The 15503-nt window shown below is 40.5% G+C and overlaps 1 protein-coding gene across 2 annotated transcripts in view; it reads left to right on the forward strand.

Annotated features, from left to right (window-relative positions):
* The window catches only part of PTPRO (protein tyrosine phosphatase receptor type O), a 266448-nt gene that overhangs the window by 138370 nt on the left and 112575 nt on the right, over positions 1 to 15503 (forward strand). For both annotated transcript variants that reach the window (XM_008259342.4, NM_001082750.1), the window contains 1 exon segment: positions 8243 to 8516. In XM_008259342.4, the coding sequence (XP_008257564.1) occupies positions 8243 to 8516 (274 nt within the window).

A 15503-nucleotide genomic window follows, 5' to 3' on the forward strand; every position in this document is an offset into this window, starting at 1 on the left:
GATACCGACAACTGCCTGAATTACAAGTAGAAGTCTATGAATCTCACATTGTAGTTGACAAAATGTAGTTTCAGGCATTTTTCAAAGGATGAAATACCAATGGGCCAACAGACACCTGAAAAAATGCTAAGGCTCATTAGCCATCAGGGAAATGCAAATAAAACCTGTAGTGAGATTTCACCTCAGCCCAGTTAGAATGGCTATCATCTAAAAATAATAAATGCTGGCGAGAATGTGGGGGAAAAAGTACCCTAATACACTGTTGGTGGGAATGTAAACTAGTACAAGCCATTGTGGAAGACAGTATGGAAATACCTCAGACCAGACTCCCCACTCCTTGGAATTTACCCAAATAAATGAAATCAGCATATGAAAGAGTATTTGTACCCCCATGTTTATTGCTGCTCAATTCATAATAGCTAAGACACAGAATCAATCTAGATGTCCACCACCTGATGACTGGATACAGAAAATGTGGTATATATACACTATGGGATACTACACAGCCACAAGAAAGAATGAAATCTGGTCTTTAAAAAAAAATGGTTGCAGCTAAAAACCATCATGCTTGGTGTATCAAAAAGACAAATATCATATGTTTTCTCTGATATGTGGTAGTTAATATGGAATACAAAAACGTATAGAAATGAAACAAATATCTTGAGATTTGATTGTTGTGTTTAGCCTTTCTTTACATGGAACAGTGGTCTTTCTACTTCTTTTTGTTGAATATTATGGTTAGTGGTGCAATAAGCCTGTAATAATAGAGTGGATTGAAATAATGTTTTTACAAAAAATTTTTAAAAACATGAAGGAAGGAGGGGGATTAAGCAGAGGGTAAAGGGAGGAAGGAAGTATTACTTTCTTAAAATTGTGCCTATGAAATACATGAAATTAATTTTCTTTATATTAATAGAACTTAGAAAAAATGCTTTAGTTGAAAACATCAACTTTCTTTAAAACTAGTATACAGAAGAATAAGCCTAATTCAGTCCTGTCTTCATGTACATTGATGTTAGTCCTAACATATCACGTAGGGGATATCTAGTATTTATTTTTCTTTTTAAACATTAGGAGCATTTGTGCATGTGTATGTAATTTGGGTAAAGGGCAGTAATAAGAAACAGTTGGAGAACTTTTTTGTGGCCATGTTCACACACTCCAATGAGGAACAACACACTTTCACTCATTCTATTCTAGGGAAGTTTTGTACAAAGCCTGAGATGGTGAGAATGAAACACAAAAATACTGTTTATCAAGGGGAATTAGGCATCAGTGCTGCTATAAATGTCGGATACTGCCACTCCCATGCCCCTTTGATCCTCTAGAAAAAGCTACTGTGGACTGCAAGGTGTCCGGTGCGTAACAAATCTTCCCAGGCAGACGAATCAATTAATTCACAGGCTTTTATTGGGATTCCACTCCCAGGCGAGGTTCCCAGGTCCCAACAGAGCAACAGAGCGGGGGCCGGGGAAGTCTCATGTCAGAGATTGGGGCAGCTCCTTTTATAGATTCAGGGCACGGGAGTTAAAGGTTGAGGCGGGTCTGATCCTCATTGGTTGACCTTTAGGCACCCGCGGGGACCTTGACAAGGACTTTTCTTCCCCGCAAGTACAGGTAGGGACTTCTCCATTCCCAGAAGTATAGGCCTTCCCTTCTTTTTTTTTTTTTTTTTTTTTTTTTTGACAGGCAGAGTGGACAGTGAGAGAGAGAGACAGAGAGAGAAAGGTCTTCCTTTGCCGTTGGTTCACCCTCCAATGGCCGCCGCTGCAGCCGGCGCACCGCGCTGATCCTGGCAGGAGCCAGGAGCCAGGTGCTTTTCCTGGTCTCCCATGGGGTGCAGGGCCCAAGCACCTGGGCCATCCTCCATTGCACTCCCTGGCCATAGCAGAGAGCTGGCCTGGAAGAGGGGCAACCGGGACAGAATCCGGCGCCCCAACCGGGACTAGAACCCGGTGTGCCGGCGCCGCAAGGTGGAGGATTAGCCTATTGAGCCACGGCGCCGGCTCTAGGCCTTCCCTTCTTGAGGCTCCCAAAGCTACCATCGACGAGGTTCAAGTGCAGAAGAAGCCCTTCCTCCGGATTGGCACTCAGACCCCAGTACAGAAATGAAAGCTCTGGATTAACTGAGAAACAGAGAGAAAATGGATAGCGCCTCAGACCCCAGCAGACAGAAGGATCCTGCACCTCATTACCTTGTAGTTGGCCAACCAGCCAGCCTTTGCCCTCCTGAGTCCTGTGTGAATATTGACTTTTCTGTTTAATACAGAGCCTCCCTCCCCTCCACTGGAGGCACTTGGTTCCTTGCTATTTCCTTCCTTCCTTTCTAACCTTCCTGTGGAATTAGTGTCAGGGGGTGGGGAGAGTGGGTGGGGGAGGGTGTAGTGGGGCAGGGCTAGCTCATCCCTTCCACCAGGTTAGAGCAGCTTATCCTTTTAGGGTTAAGCTTGGAGGGAAGCGCTCTAGTCCTTGGGTTGACTTCTTCCCCCAGGCAGGGTGAAGACAGGTAGATGGTCCAGTAGCAAGATACAGTAATTTTGATGGGTGATGCCTTTAGTACTGATCAGCAAGGAAGAAGGGTTCAGGTAGGGCATGTCTGGTGCTGGTCTCATTCTGAAGTCCAAAGACTGGCCCTGCAGTATCTTCACCCTCAGATAAGGATACCCAGTCTTGTTCACTGTAGCTCTGTGTTCAGAGTTACCAGGCAGCCATCACATATGAGTTCTTCTTTCTTTCACATGTCTGAGAATGAGAAACAATGTAGGTAAAGGGATATCTTAGAATTCAATCCATGGCCGGCGCTGTGGCTCAATAGGCTAATCCTTCACCTGCGGGGCCGGCACACCGGGTTCTAGTCCCAGTTGGGGAGCCGGATTCTGTCCCAGCCACTCCTCTTCCTGTCCAGCTCTCTGCTGTGGCCCAGGAGTGCAGTAGAGGATGGCCCAAGTGCTTGGGCCCTGCACCAGCATGGGAGACCAGGAGAAGCACCTGGCTTCTGGCTTCAGATCAGCATGGTGCGCCAGCCGCAGTGTGCAGGCCGCAGCGGCCACTGGGGAGTGAACCAACAGAAAAGGAAGACCTTTCTTTCTGTCTCTCTCTCTCTCTCTGTCCACTCTGCCTGTCAAAAAAAATAAATAAATAAAAGAAAAAAGAATTCAATCCATAACAATTTTCTCATACTACTGAAATGTGCCCAGGATCACCTACATCATGGTCCACATTGAGACCTACTGCAGGTGTTTGGGTAGAGGCAACACTCTCCCTGGGTTCTAGTTATTTGGAAATCCCTTTTGCTCTTTAGAAGTTAAGGATTCATATGAGAATCGAATGTTTCATGGCTATAGTCTAAGGGTTCCCTCAATTTACGAAATGAAAAGAAAAACCTTCGTGACAAAATAACTCAGAACATATTCAGTTCTAGAATCTCTCCTTTATTTTAAACAGTTTGTTTCTATTGTGAAATTTTATTATACTGTCTCATTCATTGTGAGCATAATTTTTTTGCACTACCAAATGTAGTTATAATATCTAATTTAGGTCACTTTATTTGGGTCAGGAGTTTGGCACAGTAGATCAAGCTGCTGCTTGAGACACCCACATGCCATCTTGGAGAGTCTCGGCTTAAATCCAGGCTCTGCTCTCCATTTTAGCTTCCTTCTAATGCACACCTAGGGAGAAGGCAGGTGACGGCTCAAGTAGTTGGGTTCCTGATACCCACAGGGAAGACCTGGGTTGAGATCTATGTTCCTGCTTCAACCTGCCTCTGCTCCTGATCTTGCTGGTGTTTGGGTAGTGAACCAGCAGGTGGAATCAATATCTCTCTCTTTCTCTCCCCCTCTCTCTCTTCCTTTCATTCAAATAAAACAAATAAATAAATTTTTAAAAATTAGGTGCTTGTTTGAAACTTGAACATCTGGAATGTCTCACAGTTGATTGTTGTTGATTGTTTATTCCCTTGAAAATTTATGTTTGGTTCTTTTTATATTGGCTAACTTGAGGTTATTTCTTGAATGTTGTGAATATTATGTTGTGGAGACTATAGATGCTGTTACATTTTTCTGATTTAGTCAATATTTGTAGCTGAAAATTTATTTGGTTGACTGCAAATGAAGCACTCTTTCTTGTGGTGGCAGACCAACACTTAGGACAGTTCCTTAGGATTTGGCTGCGCCACGTGGCATCTGCCCTGCATGTGCATGGTTCAGTGTCAGCTTGAGGCTTGGAAACACTTTAGGAATCATTCTCTTTGGCTCCTTCCTTGTCAGGTTTCCCCATTTACTTGCAATCAGCTGTGGCTGCCCAGATTCAGTCCCCTGTTGTGTCAAAACAGAAAGATTATGAGATTTTTTTCAGAGTTTTAACCATTTCAAATGGTGATGAGTATAGCCTCTTTCCTTTGGCTATAAGCTAAGACAGAAGATAGGGGCCACCGCTATGGCGTAGTGGGTAGGGCCTCCGCCTGCAGTGCCAGCATCTCATACGGGTGCTGGTTCAAGTCCCAGCTGCTCCTCTTCCGAATCAGCTCTCTGCTATGGCCTGGGAAACCAGTAGAAGATATCCCAAGCCCTTGGGTCCCTGCACCCATGTGGGAGATCTGGAAGAAGCTCCTGGCTCCTGGCTGCAGATCGGCACAGCTCCGGCCGTTGCAGCCATCTGGGGAGTGAACCAGTGGATGGAAGACCTCTCTCTTTCCCTCTCTCTCTGCCTCTCCTTCTTTCTCTCTATAACTCTGACTTTCAAGTAAAAAAATAAATCTTTTTTTTTTTTTTATTTGACAGAGTTAGACAATGAGGGAAAGAGACAGAGAGAAAGGTCTTCTTCCGTTGGTTCACCTCCCCCCCGCCCCCCAAATGGCCGCTACGGCCGGCGCACTGCGGTGATCCGAAGCCAGGAACCAGGAGCCTCCTCCAGGTCTCCCACATGGGCCACAGCAGAGAACTGGACTGGAAGAGGAGCAACCGAGATTAGAACCCAGTGCCTATATGGGATGCTGGTGCCACAGGAGGAGGATTAACTGAGTGAGCCACGGCGCCGGCCCCTAAATAAATAAATCTTAAAAAAAAGATAGATAGATGGATAGATAGATAAAACAAAGTAACTCCTTCTGTGCTAATATCTTTCCCATGTGCCAACTGTTCTTCAGAGTCTGTCTGATTTTTTTCCTGTTGCAGAGTCTTCAGTCATTTATTTGTTATTTTGTGTAAGTATTCAGTTATCTGCCTGAGCTAAACTCTGTAGGCGTTTAAATGGCTGTAATTAAGCCAGAACCCATGGAAGCGTTTTCCAAAAGAAGGAAAGAGAAAAGGAGGAGATAATACTTATTGATCTCCAGGGATGTGCCAACACAGCAAATGCTTTCTATATTTTTTCTTTTTCTTATTTCTCCTTTTCACCTAAACAATGAAATATTATTATGACCTTTATGCTAACCTCACAGATCCACATGGAGCGCTGGCAGCATAGAACGGCTCACATTTTATGTTCGGTCCCAGAAGTGCAGCACTCAGTTTAGAAGCCTGCCCATATATCTGAGAATGAGAGACAATGTGGGTAAAGGAACATTTTCAAAGTCACTTCACAATGCATATCTCATATTACAGAAATCTGCCTAAAACCACCAACATCAAGTACAACCTGACATATGCCAGACTGATGGTGAAGCTGGAGATGCAGCTAGAAATAACATACAGAACCTAACTTTAGAGGACTTTCAGTCTAGCATGCTTCAGATATCATTAGAACTTCTAATTCCAGGTAGTCTTTTTCATTTATTTTTATTTTTTAAAAAGATTTATTTGAAAGTCAGAGTTACACACACACACACACACACACACAGAGTGAGAGAGAGAGAGAGAGAGAGGGAGGTCTTCCATCTACTGGTTCACTCCCCAATTAGCCTCAATGGCTGAAGCTGTGCCTATCCGAAGCCAGGAGCCAGGAGCCTCCTCCAGGTCTCCCACATGGGCACAGGGGCCCAAGGACCTGGGCCATCCTCCACTGCTTTCCCAGGCCATAGCAGAAAGCTGGATTGGAAGTGGAGCAGCTGGCTCTCGAACTGGCGCCCATATGTGATGCTGGCACTTCAGGCCAGGGCATTAACCCGCTGCACCACATCACTGGCACCACCAGGTATCTTCACAAGTGCTAGAGCTTATAAAAACTACATTTCTTTTTACTTTTTTTTTAAGATTTATTTATTTTATTTGAAAGGCAGAGTTGCAGAGAGGCAAAGGCAAAGAGAGAGAGAGGTCTTCCATCCACTGGTTCACTCCCCAAATGGCTGCAAGGGCCAGAGCTGCACTCATCTGAAGCCAGGAGCCAGGAGCTTCTTCTGGTTCTCCCACGTGGGTACAGGGGCCCAAGGACTTGGGCCATCTTCTACTGCTTTCCCAGGCCATAACAGAGAGCTGGGTTGGAAGTAGAGCATCTGGGGCTCGAACCACTGCCCATATGGGATGTTGGCACCACAGGTGGCAGCTTTAACTGCTATGTCACAGCGCTGCTGGCACCCCCCCCCAAAAAAAAACTACATTTCTTAAAAAAAAAGAAACAAGAAAATACATCAGGTTTAGACGAATAAAGCCCTTTTTAGGATATTGATGTGCATTATATGCTTAGCAATATGTGAATTATCACAGTCAATAAGTATATTTTATTAATTCTTAAGAAGCTAGTGCCTACATATAATTAATGCAATTAGCAGTTCTTTTATTCATTTAACAGATACTTATCAGTTATGTGCTGTGTGACAATGTTAGGACCATTGTCAAGAACAGAATAAAGGAGCTCATTTTGTGGACTTGTGACCTTGTGTAAGTGACTTAATCATTCTAAGTTTCAGTTTTCTCGGCTATAAAATGAGAGTGAAAATAAGAATACCTAATCATTGAGGTCTTTTTGAATAATAAAGGAGTTAATGGTATTTATAGAATGCCTAGTATGGTCCCTGAGTCCTCCTAGATACTTAACCAGTTTCAGCAATTTACCTTCACATTATTATAGACAATCTGACACTCAGAGCAGGGAAATGATTCACGTGCCCAGGACAGCACATACTTAGAAGATAAATTGAAAGCAAAGCAGAAAGTGTTACAAAGTGCATAGGTCTTCTTTGACAGTGGAGTGTAGGACTAACTCTGCGTGTGGAATCCAGGACAGAATCAGGAAGGAAGACTTAAACCCACTTCGCAAGTGTTCATTCTAACATTGTCCATAAATATTTATCTAGAGATTTGGAGCCAAGTGTTCAGCCCACCAAAAGCTGACTTTCTCAAAGATGCCTGCAGATTTTCAATCTGGTCACTTTTTCCTGTAAGATTTATTTAATTATTTGAAATGCTGAGTTCGAGAGAGAGAGAGACATAGACAAATACAGAGACTTCTTCCAACCACTGGTTTGCTCCTCAAATGGCCACAACAGCCTGAGCTGGGCCATGTTAAAGCCAGCAGCCAGGAAATCCATCAGGATCTCCCATGTGGCAAGTACTTGGGCAATCTTCCACTGCTTTCTCAGGTGCATTAGCAGAGATCTGGTTTGGGAGTGGAGCAGCCAGGACTAGAACTGGCACTCAAATGGCGTGTCATTGTCACAGGTAGTGGCTTCACCCACTTCGCCACAATGCCAGCCCCTAGTCAATCCTTCATCATCTTTCCTTCTTTTATTAAGGGCTGGCTAACCTTTAATGAAAAGGTTTGACACAGGCTTCTCAATCTTGACTTTTTTTTATTTGCAAAACTAACAGGTGAGAAATGAGAAAAGAAATAACTTCTATGAAACCTTCTCCTCAAATTTTCCCAGGAGTACCACTGCTCTCTCAAATGCAAAAGAGTATTTCTTCAAACTGTGTAACTTCTTCAAGACATTTGAGTTCATGGCCTTCCCAGGAACCTGAGTGTCAATGTAACTTTCATGCATCCATTATTCACTAACTCACATAATATTTTCTTTATTTATTACATGACACATAATATTTCCTTTATTTATTACATGACACAATCTATGAACTCGTAGCAGCTTTTCAGAGGAGAAAAATCTTTAAAGTAAAATTCTGAGATCATTTGTCATAAGAGGGATAATCTCTTGTCTCTCTGATTTCCCTTGTGTAACTGAAATACTTATGGAACTCAATATTTTCAGAAATAATAATTATCCTAATCATTGGCTTTAGAAACAAATCACTTCAGTACAATTTCATTGCTAATAACCTGCATTCGATTTCTTTTTCTTGTCTCTCTTAAACAGACTGCTGCAGCCTTCCACGTAACAGTCCGAGATGACAACAGCATTGTTGTCTCTCTGGAAGCCTCCGATGTCATCAGTCCAGCATCTGTGTATGTTGTGAAGATAACTGGTGAATCCAAAAATTATTTCTTCGAATTTGAGGAATTCAACAGCACTTTGCCTCCTCCTGTTATCTTTAAGGCCAATTATCATGGCCTTTATTACATTATCACCCTGGTGGTGGTAAATGGAAATGTGGTTACCAAGCCATCCAGATCTATCACTGTGTTAACAAGTAAGCATGACATGTAATGTCTCCTCTGTGTTTCTTATCAGTGTGTTCTCATGGGACTGTCACTGAAAGAGAATAATCCCGAATGGCAAGATTGCTCACCAGGAAGTCAAGAGATGGATCCAAACTTCTGCATTATATTAAGAATACAACTTCTGGCCATATTTTGGCAATACTTAACTGTTTGCCTTTTGTAAATAAAAATCTGTTTTAAGTCAAAAATAGCAAACCTCATTAAGGTAGTATATTTTGAGACTGCATGACAACTTTTAAAATATTTAATTAATTTGAAAAGCAAAAAGAGAGATTAAAAAACTGGGGCAGGTGGGGGAGGGGTTTTCCATTTGTTGGTTTGTTCCCCAGATGTTTGCAACAACCAGGGCTGTGCAAGGTCAAAGCCAGGAGCTAGGAATCTTTCCACTTCTCCAACATGGGTGGCAGGGTTGAGCCATTACTTGCTGCCTCCCAGGGGCTGTGTTAGTTGAGAGTTGTAATGAAGAGTGGAGCCAGGACTCAAACCCAAGCACTCTAATATGGGATGTGGGCACCCCAATCGGTAGCCTAGCCACTGTACTAAATGCCCATCCTTGAATGACAATTTTGGATTCATGATTGTACCATGAAATTTTCTGCCTTATTACTTAATAATGTGATAATAACTTGTTGATTTTTTTTCAGAATATACATTCTTATAGCAAGAAGTTTGGTTTTTGAAACAGTGAGCTTATAGTATGTTCAGCATACTCAAATGTAATAAGAGATATTGACCTAAAATAAAAAGATGCCTTATCACCCTCAAAAGAGCCTTGGTTTCCAGTGTGCAAGAAAAATGCCTAGGAAAAACATCACTGGCATTTTAACCTTCAGTAGTTTGTATCCTAAAGAGTTAGGAAGTTTCTAGGCGTGATTTTAACTATATGTAATTTTTACTCTATTCTCTGACATCAACATGTAATCTCAAAGTATGAAGCAACACTATGCATATGTTAAGGTTTAGAAGAAAAAAATGATGTCCGGAAGAGAGTAGAGTTTATAACTAGAGCAATTTAATGGCTCAGTGAATTTCTATTTTTCCCATAATCTTCAGTGTACGTTTTTCAATGGCTGCTATTTTTAAAATGCTTGCTAAATGGGATCATTCTGACCACAATTAAGGGAGAAGATATGGTGATACTGTCTGTTGTGATAAAAAGAGAGAGAAGCAGGAATTCAGAACCAAGCTGGAAGACACTTTTTAAAAATATATCTGTCAAAACTTAATTAAAATCTCCATGTCAGAGTCCCAGAATCAATATGGAGTCCTAAAAATTAGAAATGGCACAGACTAAGACCTTCAAGATTTATACATATAATGAGTAAATCGAGCAATTAGTGGAATTAAAATAACTTATCTGCTAAAATACAGTCTTAAACAAGTTCTAGAAAAATACCAAGTGGGAGAGAGATTCAGACAGTAGATTTTAGGTATACAAGTGGCTGTCAAAAGTCCATTGAAAATGTTTATTATAAAAAAGACTATGAATTTCAAAAGTATTTTGCACCAGAATAATCTTTTAATAGCATTTTTCCAAAATGTTTTAAGGTACCCTCTTATAATACTTACAATATAAAATCAGAAATTCTGCCTTGCTCATTTTCATGTTTTCATAAACACCTAGCCTGAACCATATGCTTAATGGGAGGTTAATAAATATTAGTTCAATTGGTTGAGCAAGTAACAGGAGGAAGCCAAGAGAAAAAGACTCAGCATTCATTAGCGTGCCCTTAACCATTCCTAACTAGACAAAGATGGAGGATTCAGCTATTTAACTATTGAATCATGAAGAGACATAATAAGTAAGTAAATCTGAAAAGACCTCTGGAATAGCTTATTGACATTTCAGCACTGGCAGTGAGTTCTATTAAAATTGTATTCTGTGTTCCTTTGTGATTTCTCCTTTGACCTCTGTGCACATGTCCAAAAATTTGAACATTTTGCAGAGATTTTTCTTAAATTGATTTCTAGGCAAATGGTGTGATCAATGAACATAATGTATAGGAGTTCAGTTATTTGAAAATGTTGAGATTAATCTTCTGGGCTCAAATATGATCTACCTTACTGTGTACTGTGAATATTTGTTGGGTGAAGCTTCAATAAATGTCATTTGGGTCAAGTTGCTGGGATAAGTCTTCCATACCCTGACTGATTTTCTGTTTATTTGTTCTACCAATGATTGATGGAGAAGTGTGAAAGTTTCCTCTTACAGCTATGGATGTGTCTCTTTTCACTTCCTTTAGTTTGTGCTTTACATGGTTTGAAGCTTTTTTGTAATGTTGTTGGGTGCAATACTTTCAGGATTGCTATGCGTTATTGATAATCTGATTCTTCTTTATCCACATGTAATGTTTCTCTTTATCCCAGGTAGTAAGCCTGATGTTGAAGTCTTTTTTGTCTGGTATTAATATAGCTATTTTAGGGGTTTTATTTGGTAAGTATTTCCATGGCATACTTTTACTTTCAACATATTTGTGTCCTTGTACTGTAAATGGTTTTTCTTTAGACAGCACAGCATTGGGTCTGGCCTTTTCTCCAATCTGAAAACTTTGTGCCTTTTAATGTTAATTATTTAGATCAGCCGTATTCAATAAACATGGAAATGTTAATTACATATATAATATCAAATTTTCTGGTAAACACATTTTAAGGCTTTTTGAAAAGGATAAATTAATTTTAATAACATTTTCTAATCATAGCACTTATAATCTTATTATTTCCACATATAATCAATATAGAAATTTTTAGATTTTTTTACTTTTGATCATAAGTTAATTAAGGTTAAATCAAGTTTAGAATGTAGTTCGTCAGTTGCACTAGCCTCATTTTAAGTGTTCAATAGCCATTTGGGGCCAATGGCTACTGATTTGGGTATAACAGCTTTTGACCATTTATATGTCATGTAATTCTAGTCATGCACCACATTGACAATATTTTGGTGAACAATGGCACTCTCATAAGATCCTAATAGAGCTAAAAATTTCTATTGTCCAGTGATACCGTAGCCATCATAACACCCTAACAGTTGTGATGATGCTAATACAAACAAATCATGTGTTATAATTAACCACAGTATTCAGAAGAGTCCCATGCTGTACAGGTTTGTAGCTTCGGACCAAAAAGCTATGGCGTATATACTAGGTGTACAGTAGGCTATACCATCTAAGTTTGTGCAGGTATATGCTATAGTGTTCCTACAGCAACAAAATCACCTAGAAATGCATTTCTCAGAATGCATCCTGCCATTAAACAACCATGAGTGTATTCATGAGGTTTGCTTTAAATTCACTATATTTTTAGGCTAGTAGTTGAGGGGATTGTGAGGGTAAGTCAGTCTAATGAGTAGTTCAGCAGGCTTAATTTGGTTCATCACAGATTTGAAATCCTTCCAGTGGTAGGATGGTAGCAGTGATAGAAGATATTTCTGTTTTCTAGTTCCATCTGCAGTGTTCAGCAAGGTTAGAACACCTGTTCCACAGATGGTCTCCCCAGCAACAGACTGCTGTTTCTCTTTACCCAGTACTATTTCTTGGGTCTTCTGGTCCAGCCTCAGGTTTAGACAGCCCCTGTGATCTTGGGTGGGGCATTATCAACATTCCTATCCCCTGCTTTACAGGGACAGCTGAATTCTTTTTTTTTTTTTTTGGGTATTCAAAGTTCAATTTATTTTTTTTAACTTTTATTTAATGAATATAGATTTCCAAAGTACAGTTTATGGACTACATTGGCTTCCCCCACCCCCCGATGACTTCCCTCCCACCCGCAACCCTCCCCTTTCCCTCTCCCTCTCCCCTTCCATTCATATCAAGATTCATTTTCAATTTTCTATATATACAGAAGATCAGTTTAGTATACATTAAGTAAAGATTTCAACAGTTTGCACCCACATAGAAACACAAAGTGAAATATACTGTTTGAGTACTCGTTATAGCATTAAATCTCAATGTACAGCACATTAAGGACAGAGATCCTACATGAGGAGTAAGTGCACAGTGACTCCTGTTGTTGACTTTACAAATTGACACTCCTGTTTATGGCATCAGTAATCTCCTTATGCTCCAGTCATGAGTTTCCAAGGCTATGGAAGCCTTTTGAGTTCTCAGACTCTTATCTTATTTAGACAAGGTCATAGTCAAAGTGGAGGTTCTCTCCTCCCTTCAGAGAAAGGTACCTCCTACTTTTTTTTTTTTTTTTGCTTTCATAATGACTTTATTTTTTTTTGCATTTTTTTTAACTTTTATTCAATGAATATACGTTTCCAAAGTACGAATAATGGATTACTATGGCTTCCCCCCCATACCGTCCCTCCCACCCACAACCCTCCCCTTTCCCACTCCCTCTCCCCTTCCATTCACATCAAGATTCATTTTCGATTATCTTAATATACAGAAGATCAGCTTAGTATACATTAAGTAAGGATTTCAACAGTTTGCTCCCACACAGAAACATAAAGTGAAAAATAATAGATGATTTTTTTTAATGATGATGAAATCAGATCAGACCTATTGTCATGTTTAATCCCAGTGAGAGTCAAGTTGGGAGTTGATAGTTTCTTTTCTTTTCTTTTCTTTTCTTTTTTTTTTTTTTTTTTTTTTTTTACAGAGGATCAGTTTAGTATGCATTAAGTAAAGATTTCAACAGTTTGCACCCCCATAGAAACACAAAGTGAAATATATTATTTGAGTACTCGTTATAGCATTAAATCTCAATGCACAGCACATTAAGGACAGAGATCCTACATGAGGAGTAAGTGCACAGTGACTCCTGTTGTTGACTTTACCAATTGACACTCCTGTCTATGGCATCAGTAATCTCCCTATGCTCCAGTCATGAGTTTCCAAGGCTATGGAAGCCCCTTGAGTTCTCCGACTCTTATCTTGTTTAGACAAGGTCATAGTCAAAGTGGAGGTTCTCTCCTCCCTTCAGAGAAAGGTACCTCCTTCTTTGAAGACCTGTTCTTTCCACTGAGATCTCACTCACAGAGATCTTTTGCCAGAGTGTCTTGGCTTTCCATGCCTGAAATACTCTCATGGGCTTTTCAGCCAGATCTGAATGCCTTTAGGGCTGATTCTGAGGCCAGAGTGCTATTTAGGGCATCTGCCATTCTATGAGTCTGCTGAGTATCTCACTTCCCATGTTGGATCACTCTCCCCTTTATTTATTCTATCGGTTAGTGTTAGCAGGTACTAGACTTGCTTATGTGCTCCCTTTGACTCTTAGTCCTTTCATTATGATCAATTGTGAACTGAAATTGATCACTTGGACTAGTGAGATGGCATTGGTACATGCCACCTTGATGGGATTAAATTGGAGTCCCCTGGTATGTTTCTAACTCTACCATTTGGGGCAAGTCAGCTTGAGCATGTCCCAAATTATATATCTCTTCCCTCTCTTATTCCTACTCTTATGTTTAACAGGGATCACATTTCAGTTAAATTTCAACACTTAAGAATAACTGTGTATTAATTACAGAATTAAACCAGTCATATTAAGTAGAACAGACAAAAAAACTACTAAGAGGGATAATGTATTAAGTTGTTCATTAACAGTCAGGGCTATGCTGATCAAGTCACCGTTTCCCATAGTGTCCGTTCCACTTCAACAGGTTTCCTTTTTGGTGTTCAGTCAGTTGTCACCGATCAGGGAGAACATATGGTATTTGTCCCTTTGGGACTGGCTTATTTCACTCAGCATGATGTGTTCCAGATTCCTCCATTTTGTTGCAAATGACTGGATTTCGTTGTTTCTTACTGCGGTATAGTATTCTAAAGAGTACATATCCCATAATTTCTTTATCCAGTCTACCATTGATGGGCATTTAGGTTGGTTCCAGGTCTTTGCTATTGTGAATTGAGCTGCAATAAACATTAGGGTGCAGACCGCTTTTTTGTTTGCCAATTTAAATTCCTTTGGGTAAATTCCAAGGAGTGGGATGGCTGGGTCGAACGGTAGGGTTATCTTCAGGTTTCTGAGGAATCTCCAGACTGACTTCCATAGTGGCTTGACCAGTTTGCATTCCCACCAACAGTGGGTTAGTGTCCCTTTTTCCCCACATCCTCGCCAGCATCTGTTGTTGGTAGATTTCTGAATGTGAGCCATTCTAACCGGGGTGAGGTGGAACCTCATTGTGGTTTTGATTTGCATTTCTCTGATTGCTAATGACCTTGAACATTTTTTCATGTGCCTGTTGGCCATTTGGATTTCCTCTTTTGAAAAATGTCTATTGAGGTCCTTGGCCCATCTCTTAATTGGGTTGTTGGTTTTGTTTTTGTGGAGTTTCTTGATCTCTTTGTAGATTCTGGTTATTAACCCTTTATCTGTTGCATAGTTTGCAAATATTTTTTCCCATTCTGACGGTTGTCTCTTCACTCTCCTGACTGTTTCTTTTGCAGTACAGAAACTTCTCAATTTGATGCAATCCCAATAGTTAATTTTGGCTTTGACTGCCTGTGCCTCCCAGGTCTTTTCCAGAAACTCTTTGCCTGTGCCAATATCTTGAAGGGTTTCTCCAATGTTCTCTAGTAACTTGATGGTGTCAGGTCGTAGATTTAGGTCTTTAATCCATGTTGAGTGGATTTTTGTGTAAGGTGTAAGGTAGGGGTCTTGCTTCATGCTTCTGCACGTGGAAATCCAATTTTCCCAGCACCATTTATTGAATAGACTGTCCTTGCTCCAGGAATTAGTTTTAGATCCTTGATCAAATATAAGTTGGCTGTAGATGTTTGGGTTGATTTCTGGTATTTCAATTCTGTTCCATTGGTCTATCCATCTGTTTCTGTACCAGTACCATGCTGTTTTGATTACAACTGCCCTGTAGTATGTCCTGAAATCTGGTATTGTGATGCCTCCGGCTTTGTTTTTGTTGTACAAGATTGCTTTAGCTATTCGAGGTCTCTTGTGCCTCCATATAAATTTCAGCACCAATTTTTCCAGATCTGAGAAGAAGGTCTTCGGTA

The sequence above is a fragment of the Oryctolagus cuniculus genome, chromosome 9 (assembly GCF_964237555.1).
Source record: "Oryctolagus cuniculus chromosome 9, mOryCun1.1, whole genome shotgun sequence".
In the NCBI taxonomy this organism is placed as follows: domain Eukaryota; kingdom Metazoa; phylum Chordata; class Mammalia; order Lagomorpha; family Leporidae; genus Oryctolagus; species Oryctolagus cuniculus.